The 14,429-nt window shown below is 49.3% G+C and overlaps 1 protein-coding gene across 2 annotated transcripts in view; it reads left to right on the top strand.

Annotated features, from left to right (window-relative positions):
• The window catches only part of OLFM1 (olfactomedin 1), a 35,815-nt gene extending 21,714 nt beyond the window's left edge, over positions 1 to 14,101 (top strand). For both annotated transcript variants that reach the window (XM_083875948.1, XM_083875947.1), the window contains exons 4-6: positions 1,610 to 1,829; positions 7,629 to 7,735; positions 12,249 to 14,101. In XM_083875948.1, coding sequence (XP_083732074.1) covers positions 1,610 to 1,829; positions 7,629 to 7,735; positions 12,249 to 12,923 — 1,002 coding nt within the window. In that variant the 3' untranslated portion in view covers positions 12,924 to 14,101. The remainder of the gene's footprint in view (positions 1 to 1,609; positions 1,830 to 7,628; positions 7,736 to 12,248) is intronic.
• Positions 14,102 to 14,429: the final 328 nt, after the last annotated feature.

The following is a 14,429-nucleotide window of genomic DNA, read 5'->3' as shown; positions in this document are numbered from 1 at the left end:
TTGGGGACTTTTCTGATCAGCCACCCAGCTGATTCCCACCCTCGTTTGCAGGCAGCTGGCTGGTATTTTAAAGCAGATTTTTTTTTAATGCTAAATACCGAAATACCACAATTATCTCATAAAAAACTGGGAAGATGGTTCCTAAAACTTTTCACCAACTCCACCTCCTCCGCTCCCCATCTCCAGTTACTGCAGGACCCTAAATTTAGCTCTGCAGTCTGGATGGAAAGACTTGAGCATAAGTTTCTTTTATTTAATTATTTCTTTATTTCACTTATTATTGGGTTTTTCCCACACCCCCCCCACTCACCATTCTGATGAGCTCAACCCTCCCCATTGCCTGCCAGGGAACTTTAAATGAAATAAAATTAAAACATTCCCCACATGCAAAGCACAGGAGGGAAAAAAAAAGCTGGTGGCTGAATTAGGAGGGGATGGATGGGCAGGAGGCTGAGGAGGAATCCCTGATCCCGTTCAGCCCCAAAAAAGCTCCAGGACACAGGCAGATGTCACAGCCCTGGGTGCTGGGAGCTTGGCCACTGTAAATTGAGCAGCACCAGGGATTTTGGGTGTTCTAACACGCTTCATTAACGGGTAGGTGCATGCATATTAATGTCTGTACTCATTAGCTGCTGGAGCAAAGCATCTGCAACAAAATGCTGCATTCTGAGCCTTTAAATGAGAGAGAAAAAAAAAAAAAAAGAAAAAAAGAAAAAAAGTCATTTCTGCACAATCAGTCTGATAATGAATTTTATTTTTCTCGTTTGAAACCAGTGAGGAATTTTTGTCTAATTTGCTGCCAAAGCAGCATTTGAAAGAACAGCCACAGCATTTTGTTCCTGCTAATGCCAGCATTAAACTGTGAGTGCTTTGCAGCTCTTGTGTTGGGTTTTTTTTCTCTCTTTAGTGCCGTAAGAGTATTTGTCTATGAATGGCTATCTATATATAAGGCAGGTTAGTGAGCTAGATCCTCAACAGTATTTCATTTTCTTGCTTACAGGGCTAACTAAAAAGCAAGTTTTTTCAATGCTGCAGTGACTGAAGAAGCAGTTCACTCCCATGTAACCATGAAAAGAGGGCCACAGAGCATTTTGCACCATGCATTGATTTTTCTTTTTGTTTTTTTTTTTATTATTTTCCAAATTAGCACCATATCTCACTAAGGAACCTTGAACCACACAACCGAGATCTTCCTTTGCATGCAATTGTAGATGCATTTCATGAATAGTTTGAAACCCTTGTCAATGCATATATATCTTATTTTCTTTTATTTTTCTTTTTGGAAAGAAAAAAAGAAAAAAAAAAACAACAACAACAACTCTTTGTGTATGTGATCTGAAGCATGTAACCCTAAGATGTTGCATTCTAAAAATGACAAATAAAGGCCTTTCCCAAATATTTTGGTGTTCTGCAGCCTGTTTAATATGTTCTTGCCAAGACATCATTTGGACCAAAAAAAAAAAAAAAAAAAAAAAATTGATCTAATTTTAATGCTAATAATTGTGGGATATGTGAACATTTCGCTCCCATAGGAAGCACCCAGGTCAAGGCAGAGTGTTGCAGATTTTTGCACGCATAGCACTGAACCGAGCTTATTTTAACCTTGCAGGCAATAAAAGCGAAAATGGAGGAACTTAGGCCTTTGATACCAGTGTTGGAAGAGTACAAAGCCGATGCCAAATTGGTATTGCAGTTTAAAGAGGAGGTCCAGAATCTGACGTCAGTTCTAAACGAACTCCAGGAGGAGATTGGCGCCTATGACTACGAAGAGCTTCAGAACAGAGTGTCAAATCTTGAAGAAAGGCTTCGTGCATGCATGCAAAAATTAGGTAGGCTCAGAACCCGCCATGGTGGGCCTGGCCCCGGCGCCGCCGGTCACTCCTCCCGGCCGGAGGCAGAGATGCCCCGCTGGACATCTGGTGCCGTGCTCCATCCACACAGCCAGGGGCGATCCTGCCAAGGGTTCTGTCCCCGGGAGCGCTCCTCTTGGCAGTAGTCCTGCCCAGGATTGCTGACAGGAGCGACGCTGCCGGTGGTGGGAGCGCTTCAGGATCCCTCCCCACCTCTGCAGGGCAGAGCGGGCGTGTGGCCGGCGCTTGCATAAGTGGGCAGCTCACGCTTATGCAAAGCCAACACTTTTGCACCCCCCCTTTTTTTGCTTCTGCATCCCTGGACCTGGCCCGTCAGCCAAAGGGCTCTGCTCGTGGTGGGGGGTGTGGGGCTGTGCCTCGGTTTCCCTCGGTTTCTTTTTTATTTTTATTTTTATTTTGTTGTTGTTGCATCTTGCCGATCCCCCCGGAGCAGAGCATGACGGTGCGCGGCGTGGTCCTGCACCTGTGCGGGGTGTCGATCCTCCCTGCCCCGTCCCCTGAGGGAGCAGGGGAGCCATTTCCATCAGGCTGCTGCTAAAACCACCAGGGATTCATCTCTGACCTCATCCAGAGGGTTGGAATTGACTGGAACTCGTGGGGCTGATGTGGGGAGGCTCAGCTGTCGCCAAACCCAACATGCGACCCCAAAGCCAGGGGGAAGGAGGAGGGCCCTGCCTTCCACAGCTCCAAGGACTCTCTGCACCATTTGTTGGGCCAGCTCTGGCTTGATTTAATTTCTCCTTCCATTATTGACTTTCTTGCCACGCCATTTAGATAATCCAAACACATTAACTGCTCTGCAGTCTATTTTGGTAGCACATACGAAATTACACTCTCAGGTAACTTCATGGAAGATCAGATCTCTTCTGAGCACTTTATATCCTTGGCAAGGTAACGCTTTGTTTCTCTCTTGGCCCCGCTGCTGGGGTTGCTTTTGCTTGTTTCCAGATGCCTCCACCCTGTGAGCAGCCACCTCCCCTCCATTCCCTCTGCATTTCCATCCTCTGGTCCCTTGGACATCCCTTGTAGGCTCCATCTCACTCAGAGAGTAAAATTCCCATTTAAATGTGGGTGCTCAGAGTATTTGAACAAGTTGGGCACCAAGGTGCCCTTGGGACAGGTAAAACCTCCCTGGCCAGGAGAGATCAGAGTTTGATTTCTCATGAATTAATGAGTGCTGGTGGCCCAGGTTTGGTTTGAGAGCAGGACAGGCTGGGGCTCTCTGTCCCTTTCTGTTGTCCCTCCCTTCCCTCACCCTGTGATGGTCACAGGGAGGGCAGCAGGGTTGGCATGGAGGGAAATTCTGGAGGCAAATTCATGGAGGGGAATTCTGACCTTGCCCTCACCCTCTTGAACTTCCCCCTGAAAATCTGATGGGGACAGGAATGAACAGGGCTGGGATCACTTGGTCCCTGATTCCTGGAGCTTTAGCAGGTGCAGGGGGAAGATAAGGAAGGATGAACAGATAAGAAAAGAAGATAAGAAAGGCGAACAGGCCCAGCAGGGTGGGGCAGACCAAGGGCACACAGAGACCTCCTGGCAGCCCCACATCCCCAGCAAGGGCAGCTCTGCCCTGGGAATGGAGCCCCTCATCCCTCCCCTGCTGAAGGCAGAGAATGTGCCCGAGGAGGGGTCCCCTTGCTGCACCCAGAGCCTTCAGCCCATCCCTGGAGGATGAGGATGAGCTGTGGGTCACAGGGAGAGGGGGCAGCAGCAGGAGCAGGGATTTCAGACTCTAAACTCAGGGACAATTCTTTAAACAAAGCCATCCTGGCCCCCACAGCCTCTCTCCAGCCATGGAAGCTGGGACACTCCTCCCACTGACCCTGGGCAGGCTTTAAGGAGTAGCTCCCAAACCATTCAGGGCTCAAAAAAAAAAAAAAAAATAGGATTTGGTCTTGGGCCATTAACCCTTTCTGCTCATTCCATCCCCTCATGCTCAGGTCCAGCTGGGAGCAGTAGCCCAGGTAAGAATGAGGCAGGTTGGGATGCTGAGCTCTTGCAGGTAACCTTGTCTAGAAATTTCTGGGTGTTTTTTTTTTAATCTTTTCGAGTCTTTAGCTGAGTTTTTTGACTTCTTCCTACCCTTGCTCTCTCTCTCTGGGGTCAGGGCAGCTCTTTTGCAGCAGCCCTGGGTGCTCACAGAGATGGATTCTGTGCCTCCCAAAGGTTCATCCCAGAGGATTTGCTGCTCGCTCAGGAGGGTGATTTATTTGGTCACTTAAAAGCAACAGCACGGATTGAATTTCCAATGCTGTTTATCTCTCCGGCGTGTAAACCACTGGAAATGGTTGTTAATTGAGTTAAATTCAGATAACAGCCTTACAAATGCTGTGCTGCCACACAAAGCGGCCCTGATTGCTGCGGATTTCACTTTTCTGCTCAGTTGGGCTCGCTGATGTCTCAAGGAGAAGGTTTTAGCTGGGATTTGCTGCTCCCTTGGACTGTGAGCACCCCAAACAGGGTCAGGGAGCTGCTGCAACCAGCACAGGCCAAAGGGAAGGGAGGGATGTGCCACATTCCCAGCCAATTCACCTCTCCAGGAAGCTCTGAGCCCTGACAGCCTTTCCCTGAGCCAAGGTCCTGTTTTGCATTTCGGGTTTCCTAAGCATTATTGATGGATCAATAGTGAAAACACTTCCTGACCCCGGCATGCGTGTGGAGGGGGAAAAAAAGAAATCAATGATGGCAGCTTCAATCTGTGTTTCTGTTTACACTCCCAAAGATCCCTATTTATACAGGGATTTCAGCCTTTCCCATTAATTTTCCTAAGAGGAAGCGTAGGACTTGTCACTCCTTGGATCAAGGGGGAATTTAAATCAGGCAGGACAAGATTTCCTTGGGGAAAAATCCTGGGTACGGGGATGGAGCCCCATCCCTGATGGTTTTGGGACGTTCCCAACCGGGCAAGAGAGGCAAGATCCATCCAGGCTCAGCTCAGCTGCCACAGCCCCATCCCTGCTGTGAAGGGCTGGGATTGGCGTGGGGGGATCAATCCTTGGTTTCTGGGAAGCAGGAGCAGGGAAAGATCCCGGCTGTAGCAGCAGAGCCCAGAAGGAGCTGGTGGCTGTGCGTTGGTGGAGGAGCTGCTGGGAGCTGCCAAGCAGGACTTGGTGGGCAGGATCCGAGATCTGGAGCGGAGGTGTTGGATCCTGGGAGGAGGGGAGCACCCGGCCCTGCTGGAAAATTCCTGCTGCAGCTGAAGGAAGGGGCTGTGGGGGGATGTATTTCATGGCAGGGGGCAGGTGGATGGAGAGACCCTCAGAAGAGGTTGATTTGTGTCCAGGGAAAAGCACCTGAACAGTGCTGGGCAAAGAGGAGTGACAGCAGCTCCTAAAATCTGTGAGGCCCTAAAATCTTCTCCTGACAGTTTTCCCCTGTCCTGCCCCCCTGGGCGAGCTTTTATGGGCACATTTGTAAGTGTCACACATTTCCCCTGTCCTGGCCTCCTGGGTGAGCACCAGGATGTGTTTTTCTGTGGCACAGTTGTCCCTGAGTGACCTGGAATGGCCAGAGCATCCCGTACTCCTGCCATCCCAATAGGAACGGGGGTTTGCAAAAGGCTCAGCTGCTGATATGCCAAGTGTGGATCCTCAGGTGGGTGAGGATCCCACGGCTGGAGTTGTCCATGTCTGGATGGCAAAGACAGCTCAGGATCCTAAAGAATCCGTGTTAAATTCCCCCCAGCAGCTGAGCCTGGGCTGGGTTTACACCAGGAGAGAGAACACGCTGCCCTGTGTGAGAACAACCCCCTTGCATTGCTGAGTGTGCCTCTAGCTAAACGTGTAGGAGATGTTGCAAACAACACTGGTTTACCCTTATCAGCTGCTGCTGCCTGGTTTTTTTTAACTGTTTTTCTTCAATCAATGAGCTTTTATACCATTCTCCTCTCCAGGGAAAAGGGAGGAAGAGATAAAGTGACAGCAATGTGGGGCTGTGATAATGGAAGGCAGAGCTGAGCAGATCTGGGATTAGGGGAAGGCTGGACCCCTGCAAGACACTAAAATTTGTTATTTTAACCCATTGCATCTCTTTTCCAGCACTTTGCTGTCCCCCTGAGCTGAGAGGTTTGGAGTGCAGCAAGGCAGGAGGGTGAATTCCTGTGTCTCAGGAAAGCTCTGTTTTTTGGTGGCATCTCCCTTTATCTGCCTGGTCTGGAGGCTGTGGGAGCACTGATGGTGCCCTTGGTCATGTCCTGCACGTCAGGAAAATCTCATTCTCTTTCCTGCCCTGGGCCAAGGGGATCCCTTTGGCCACAGCTCAGAGCTGAGGCAGGTGGATGTGTCTGACCAGGCATTCAAATGCAGGTGAGAACAGGCCAAGGAGAGAGGCAGCTGAGAGGGATTGCAGAGTTCTGGAAATGCTCGGGCTGTCAAATCCATGATTCTATGAAGGTCAGGTTGGACAGAGCTCTGAGCAACCTGATCTGGCTGGAGACATCCCTGCTCATTGCAGGGGGGCTGGACTGAACGACCTTTGATGGTCCCTAATAACAAACCATCCTATGATTTTCCGTGGTGATTTGGAGCAGGGTGACCTTGTCCTGAGCTGCCAGAGCTCTGCCTGTGCTCCAGCAGCACCTGCAGGGGCTCCCACCTGCAGCCCAGCCCTGGGCACTGCTGAGCAGGCACTGCTGCAGTGCAGCACCCAGAGCAGCTCCTGCACCCCAGCACTGCCACCCTCCCCTTCCCCAGCCTGCCAGATCCCCCCACATCAAAAAGGAGAACTCAGGAAACACCTCCTGAGCTCCAGGTGGTGGCTGTCCCCCGTTGGCTCTGCCCTGGATGTGTCTGGGTTTTAAATGAGCTCTCCCTGCCTGACAGGACATCCCCCACCAGCCCCAAATCCCTCCCGAGGCGCCTTCACCTCCTCACCTGTCACTCCTCTCTGCACACACGTTAAAGTGTTGGTGGGGCAGGGAACCAGAGCAGCAGCTTGGCTGAAACTTGGGGACATTGTTGGGAAAAGGAACTTGGATGTGGCTGAGCCTTCTGTGCTGAGGCTGCAGCATCCCATGTCCATGGAGGGGCTGGGGATGGAGCCAGGGCTGGGAAATGAGCTGGAGCTGCTTCCCCTCGTGTTTAGGGCTTGGAAATCCAGCAAGGGGCTGAAGTGGCTCCCTGAATTGAGCAGGTTTGGAGCCCCAGCTGGCTCACAGCCCTGTGCCCGTGCCCATCCCTGTGCTGGTGAGCCTGAGCTGGGCAGGATTCCCGGGGCAGCTCCTGAGGGATCCTGGGGATGCTCCCACCTTCACCCTGCTGCGTTTGGGTTCCTGTCCCAGAAAGGCTGGAGGATCTATCAGCGTCTCCTGAGTGTGAAACACGAGAGGGAACGGGGAAAGCGGCCGGCAAATGATCTTGGCAGGGAGGAGATTCACATCGTGTGCCATTTTCCACCTTCCTCTTTTTTCTCCTCTGCATAACCCGTAACAAACGCGCGTTTCCAGCAGGGCTGGAATAGCCACGGCCGCCTTTTTATCTTGGCTGCAGCCGCTGGATCAGAGCAGCCCTTCAGCTCCTTCCTGCACCTGCCTGCTGCTCCCATTCTCAATGCTGTGCCATCCGCAGCTCGGGGCTCCAGCAGAGCTCCTTTTCTCGGGGACAGCCGTGAGGACAATTGTCATCAGAGGCGTGAAACAAACAAAAAGCATCCGACACTTGTTCCTGCCCCAATTCCCCGTAATTAAAGCGACCCAGGGCAGGGAGGGGCGGCTGGGACTGGTGCGGCGGTGCTCACCGGCCTTCCCCTCTTTTCCAGCCTGCGGGAAGCTGACGGGAATAAGTGACCCGATCACAATTAAAACCTCGGGCTCCCGCTTTGGGTCGTGGATGACGGATCCTCTGGCTCCCGAGGGAGAAAACAAGGTAAGAGTGTGACAGCATCATTCCTGTGTCCCGGCAGCGCGGCTGAGGACAGAGAATATTCCTCACAGCTCAGACTGAGCCCTGGGAAAGCTGGGGAATGTCCCCATTTATCCCACAGGGCTCTGCTGGCAGCGGGAGGGGGCTGAGCATCCCCAGGGAGGGAGGATGAGGAGGAGTGGAGCAGCCCCTGCACTGCTCCCTTTCCTGGGAAGGTGAAACTCCTCACAGTGAGAAGAGTCCATGGGCCCAGAATTGTCACCACAAGGTTTGGGTGGGGATTAAAACCCCAAATATTGGGTTTCTAATCTGTGTTTGGCAGCCAGGAGGGCGCTGGGGCTGAGCAGAGGGACCCGTGGTCCTGCTGCTCTTCTGCTGCCAGCACCTCTGATAATGTCATCTACCTGCCTTTGCCCTCCGTCCTCCACCTCCATTGTTGTGAGGAATTAACTGACTGCAGCCAGAGAGAGAGAGAGATTTGTTTTGCTTTGTTTTGGCCTCTCTTTTTTTTTTTTTCTTTTCCCATTCCGACCATTCAATTTTGATCCCAGGGAGGTAGGAGGCCAATAACTGGCTGAAAATCAATCCCGGCTCCCCATGACTGATGGAATGGAAAATATCTCGAGTGTTTGCCGAGGATTTGCAGGCGGCAAAACAAAACAAAAAAGGCACAAAGCTTGGCTGCCTGTAATTCCCTCCTGCATGCAGCATCCTTCAAAGGATAAAGGCACCAGCAAGGGCTGGATCAGGGCACCTATTTTGGGATCTGTGCCCTGGCATCAGCTCTGCAGCTCAGAGAGGACAAGGGATGCTCCGGAGAAGTGGGATGCTTTGAAGGTGACTTGAGTTGTCAGGCTCTTTCCCTCCAGCAGCCAACTGGTTGGCACTGGTTCCCCAATTCAGCACCTCCATATTTTACAGTTATTAAGCAAAATCTCACCTCCAGCCCCAATAAAACCCTGCTTGGAGGTGAGATGGGAAGGTTTGACCCACAGCACGTCTCGTTTTGCTCAAGAGAGGGGACAGAATTGTCCCCTTCAGGCTGTTTGCTGCTTCCCTTGGCACTAAGGCAATTTTCAGCTGAAGTGGGTGGTTCAGATGCTGAGGATCCTCTCGTGTCTTCAGAGAGTTTTGTCTCAAACTGCTATTTTTTGATATTTTTTTTAGCCATGCCTTTTTCTGTAGTATATTTTTATTGTACAAGTAGCTGCAAAACTGGAGCTGGAGCTTCCCAAGCCTCTCTGTGTGTTTAATATAGAAAACCTGCTGGGAGTTTTATTAGGAACACACCATTAAGTGAACTTCACTGGCTGCTCAGCGAAGTGGGAAAGTGAGGATGGGCAGTTTATCATCCCCAGCTCCTCTCCCCCAGCCCCAGGAGGGGTTTGGTGCTCATGTGATCATTTGTTCATGTCATGAAACCACGGAACACAGCTGGGGGAGATTTGTGAGTCCTGTGGGAGCAGCAGGTGGATGCTGAGAGCTGGGATTGCTGTGGATGGACAGGAGGAGGTTGCTCAGAGCCAGCTGCTGTGGTGGGATATCATTCATCCATCAATATCAGCTTTTCCAGAATGGAAATGCTGGGAATTTGGAATGCTGTTGGGTCCTGCAGTCCCAGCATGGCAACACAGGGCTCTGCTGGGCTTTAGAAACTGAGCACAACGCGTTTGCATGTTGAATTTTTAATACCAGATAATGAAATGGGAGCAGCCAAGAGAGAGTCGTGTTTTGGATGTTTTTCCCCCTATAATTTCCCAAACTGGTTCAGCTGAAAGTTTCATTTCCAGCTCTGAGTGTTCTCTGGTGCTTTTGCAACCACCCCAAGCCCACCAAGGTTTGGGGCTGAGGGTCAGAGCCAGTATGCCACACATTCATCCCCCACCTCTGCAGGCTTTCCAGGGAAGCTGAAATTCCCTCAGAAGTTTTTGGAGACCCCAGTTGACTTCCCAAAGGCAGCAACCAAATGTTGGGCTGCCCTTCTCAAAGACTGATGATCACACTCCAGGCACAGAGCTGTCAGATTTTTGCAAGGGGTTTGCAGAAGAAATCTGCACTATATCATCCAAATCTGCAGCCTTAAAGGCTTCCCTCTTGCTAAATTTACCTTTTCTCCTTCCTAAATTTACCTTTTCTCCTTCCTAAATATACTTTTTCTCCTTCCTAAATTTACCTTTTCTCCTTCCTAAATGGCTCTTTACAGAAAGCAAGCAGCTCTCTCATTTTCAGGCAGCAACTGCATCCAGAATGTCAGTGGCTGGCTGGATATTTCTTGTGGATATTAACTGCACAGCTTGGTCATTTGCCTCGGAATTGGTTTCATGTAACAAAAGGGTTTTTTTGGTGTTGTTTTTTTTTTTTTTTTAAGGAGTCTAGACAGTGTCCCCAGTGAACTGGCACTTAAATGATGATCTAAAATCTCTCCCCAATCTACCCAGAGCAAGATTTAGATGTCTTTGCCTCTTATATTTCAGCAGCCTCGCTTTAAGCTGTTGATGCAGCAGTGTATGATTTTTAAACCAATATGGACTTTTTGCCTGAATTTGCCTGACAATGAGTGATTGCATCCCTCGCTCCCGCATTCCAAATTAATGGAGTTGTGCACAGCAGCTGCTGTAATTTACTGAGTGCTACCGCGGGAAGCAAAAGCAGCAGCGACAGAAAATGCTGGGTTTTTTAGCCAGGGAAAAGCGGCTAATTGCCCTCGGGGAGGGAGGGTGGTGCCAGGGGAGCACTCAAGGCAAGGAGATAGCAGGTTATCCCCCAGGGAAAGCTTTGCTCTTACCGTTGATTTCTCGGCTGATTTGGGGCTCCAGAAATTTGGGTTATTTTTCTGGATGTAGGTGGCAGATGTTGGCTGGGTTCAAGGCCAGATTGGACGGGATTTGGAGCAGCCTGGTCTGGTGGAAGGTGTCCTTGGCAGGGATGAGTTTTAAGCTCCATCCCAAACCCATTTATGACAATTCCACCATCCCTGGCTGCAGGTTTCTCTCCCAGCCCAGTTCCTGAAGCGATCCCTTGCAGGAGATCTGGACATCTGTAGGACCAACCAATATGACTGAGCAGAAGCCAAATTTATTGTTTGAGCTACAGTTATAGACTCTAAGCTGTGTGTTCATGTGTTCACACATCATTTGATTGTTTCCCTCACCTTGTCCAAGTGGTGAGCACGGATCCTTCAGGACACCTAATTAGTCAGAGTCCATCATCACGCTGTGCCTCCTTTATCTAAGTTTTGCATCCTTGTAGTCACTTTCTCAGGCTCTTCTCTTATTTTAGCCCTGTTTTGCTCAGCAACCTGGATGAATTCCTGAGTGTTCTGATAACAAAACCACAGGTGGTTTGGTAGGATTGATTCCAAATGGTTTGGCTGGTTCAGGGAATGGCCTAAGTTACATGTCAAGTACAATTCAGGACGGCCAAGTAACAACACATGGAACTCTGATTTCTTCAGAGGGCATTATAGCAAAGTTTATTGAGAGACAGATTCTTTTTGCACAGTGTTTTGGTACAAGGTATAGGATTGGTCCTTAAGAGCAACACCTCTTGACCGTCTTCTTACAAGTAAAAAACAAGTTTGAAAAACACCAGGTGTCAGGGGATGGTATCTGTAAGGATTGGTTGGGTTCCTCCTCATGATTTCCCAGGCCAGACTGGGAGAGTTCTGTACTTGGCTTTCCCACAGGCTTCAAGCTTCTGCCTGGAGCCTGAGAATCCATGTTCTGACCACTGTCAGTTCCCAGTTACACAAATGTCGTGATAGGACACGAATAAAGATTCTTTATTTTTTATTCTTTATTCTTTCCTGACTCCAATCAGGAGGCAGTAGAAATCAGAAGGTTTTATTTACAATTCATTCAGCCCTTTTATAACATGCTGCTCTAAAAGTCATGTTATTGGTCCATAGGACTGACATCTCTCCCATTGGCTCAGTAACAGAAATAGCAAACAACTCCTGTTGTTATGGGGAAGGAATGTTGTTCACACAAGGTTGTTTTGGGACAAAGAAAACTGTTGAAAAGTGCCCAGGTTCCCTCACCCCTGCGGTCCAGCCCTGGCCAGCAATGGACCTCAGGGGAAAGTCTGGACAAGGACGTAGATAAAAGACAAAAAGGCGTTCTTAATCCTCATGGGACACAGTCCTACAGTTTTAATGTAGAACCTACCCTTGGAGCCCAAGAGGAGAAAAGAGACCAAGACCCCCTGTGCGGGGAGTTTTAAGCCCTAGGGAAGAGGGGGAGGAGAGGGGGCCTGTTGACCAATGGGGACTGACCCCGGGGGAGGTGAGACAGGGGGTGTCAGGTGAGGGAGATGCAAAGGTACACGGGAAGGCACAACCAATATTTTGGGTATACATATAACAAAAACACCCAGTGCAATATAACAAAGTGAACTAACTCCTCAGTGCAGTACAACAGAAAAGTTTCTCTTGAGAAGAACTAGCTCAGAAAATATCAAGCCCACACACAAACACAGGGCCACAATCCCTAACCCATCCACGTTTGTGCCCGTGCAGGTCTGGTACATGGACAGCTACCACAACAACCGCTTCGTCCGCGAGTACAAATCCATGGCGGACTTCATGAACACCGACAACTTCACCTCACACCGCCTGCCCCACCCGTGGTCGGGCACGGGCCAGGTGGTCTACAACGGCTCCATCTACTTCAACAAATACCAAAGCCACATCATCATCAGGTTCGACTTGAAGACGGAGACCATCCTCAAGACGCGCAGCCTGGACTACGCCGGCTACAACAACATGTACCACTACGCCTGGGGCGGCCACTCGGACATCGACCTGATGGTGGACGAGAACGGGCTCTGGGCCGTCTACGCCACCAACCAGAACGCCGGCAACATCGTCATCAGCAAGTTGGACCCCAACACCCTGCAGAGCCTGCAGACCTGGAACACCAGCTACCCGAAGCGCAGCGCCGGCGAGGCCTTCATCATCTGCGGCACGCTCTACGTCACCAACGGCTACTCGGGAGGCACCAAGGTGCACTACGCCTACCAGACCAACGCCTCCACCTACGAGTACATCGACATCCCCTTCCAGAACAAGTATTCCCACATCTCCATGTTGGACTACAACCCCAAGGATCGGGCTCTCTATGCCTGGAACAACGGGCACCAGATCCTGTACAACGTCACCCTCTTCCACGTCATCCGCTCTGATGAGTTGTAGCCCGGGCCTTGGTTAGAAAACTGGGTTTAGGGGAGGGGGGGAAATAAATAAATAAATGAATGAATAAATGAATAAAATAAAAGCAAAAATTATAAAAAAAAATAAATGAGAAAAAGGAGAAAAAAGGGAGAAACTAATTTTAAAAAAAAAAAGCTAATAAGGAAACATACTCTAAATAAGTAAACATATAAACAGCTGCCAAAATTAAGACCAGTGTCATGGAGGATTATTCAGCATAAATCTGACAGATCAGCATTACCTCTACATTTCTAGAAGTCTGGCCCTGTGTTATAGACTCACGAGTAACCGTGTACTTGCAGCTGGAACTGCACTCCGAGAACCACTTCAGTTTGGGGTTTTGTTTCATTTCTGTTCTGATAGCAAACCTAGAGAACATCCTCAAGCAGTAAGGCAATGACTGTTGGAAGTTCACCCTCGGGAGCCTCGCTCTCCTCCGTGTGTGGGTTGCATGGACATTCCCCCGGCGTCACGGGCAGCTGTGATGGATGTGTGGAGAGGAAAAGCAGGAGAAGCTGACCCGTGAGGAGCTCTGGCTGTCTCAACAAGACCTATCACAGGTTAGTTTTCTTTGCCTTCCATTGCAGCTACTGTCTCTCTCAACTGTGTTCCTGTCACTTAGATTAACTGTGCTGAGACCTGAAGTAGCTCATGGATCTGTGTCTTAGTAACTTATTAAACACGATGGTTTAAGTATGTATTTATGAACAAGTTGTTGTACCCATATTGTTTGAACTTATGTATTCAGCAACTATATTGTATAATGTATGTCTGTTATTTACCAGAGGTGGCAAAACTTTGTATGTCCAGTTTATGCAATGAATGTTGTAAATGCAATGACGTAGTTTGGATTTAATAAATGATGGGTTTTTTCGTTTCTAAAAAGGCAAAAAATAATAAAAAAAAAAGAAGTCAGTGTTCACCCTTATACACAGGTAACCAATTTCATGTTGATAATTACAGGAATATTCTCTTACTGTTATACTATCTACATAGCATTATGGTGGTTGGAAATCGCTTCCGTGGAGGTTCTGTGGCAGCAGATTCCCATGGGAAGCTTTGTTTATGGAAGTGTGAAGGTAATTAATTTTTTTTTTTAAGAGGAAAACTTTGTACTATCCACAGTTATCTAAGGAACAATAAAACTATTAGGAGACTTCCCTGCTCTGTTTGTTGTCTTCTCTGTGTGAGCGAGAGAGTGCAGGAGAGGGAGGACAGGAATTTTGGGGGTAAATTCTGAGCATACATTCTGAGTTTCCTTCCAGGGAATATTTCCTGATGTGTAGCTGGGGCTGGGAGGGTGGAGGGTTGGCTCTCTGCTCTGTAGGGATTCCCTTCCCATTCTCATCTGGAACAGGCACTGCTTCAAGGAGATAAAACCAGGAGGAAATCTCATAATCTGCCATCTTTATTGGAGCTGCAGGCACTGCTTTGGACCACTGAGGGCAACTGGATCCCATTCATTCTTGGATTCTTAGAGTGTTTCCC

This window comes from Zosterops lateralis (assembly GCF_965231275.1).
Source record: "Zosterops lateralis genome assembly, chromosome: 20".
NCBI lineage: Eukaryota > Metazoa > Chordata > Aves > Passeriformes > Zosteropidae > Zosterops > Zosterops lateralis.
Note: the sequence above shows the minus strand (reverse complement) of the source record. Positions and strands in the feature narration are given on the sequence as shown.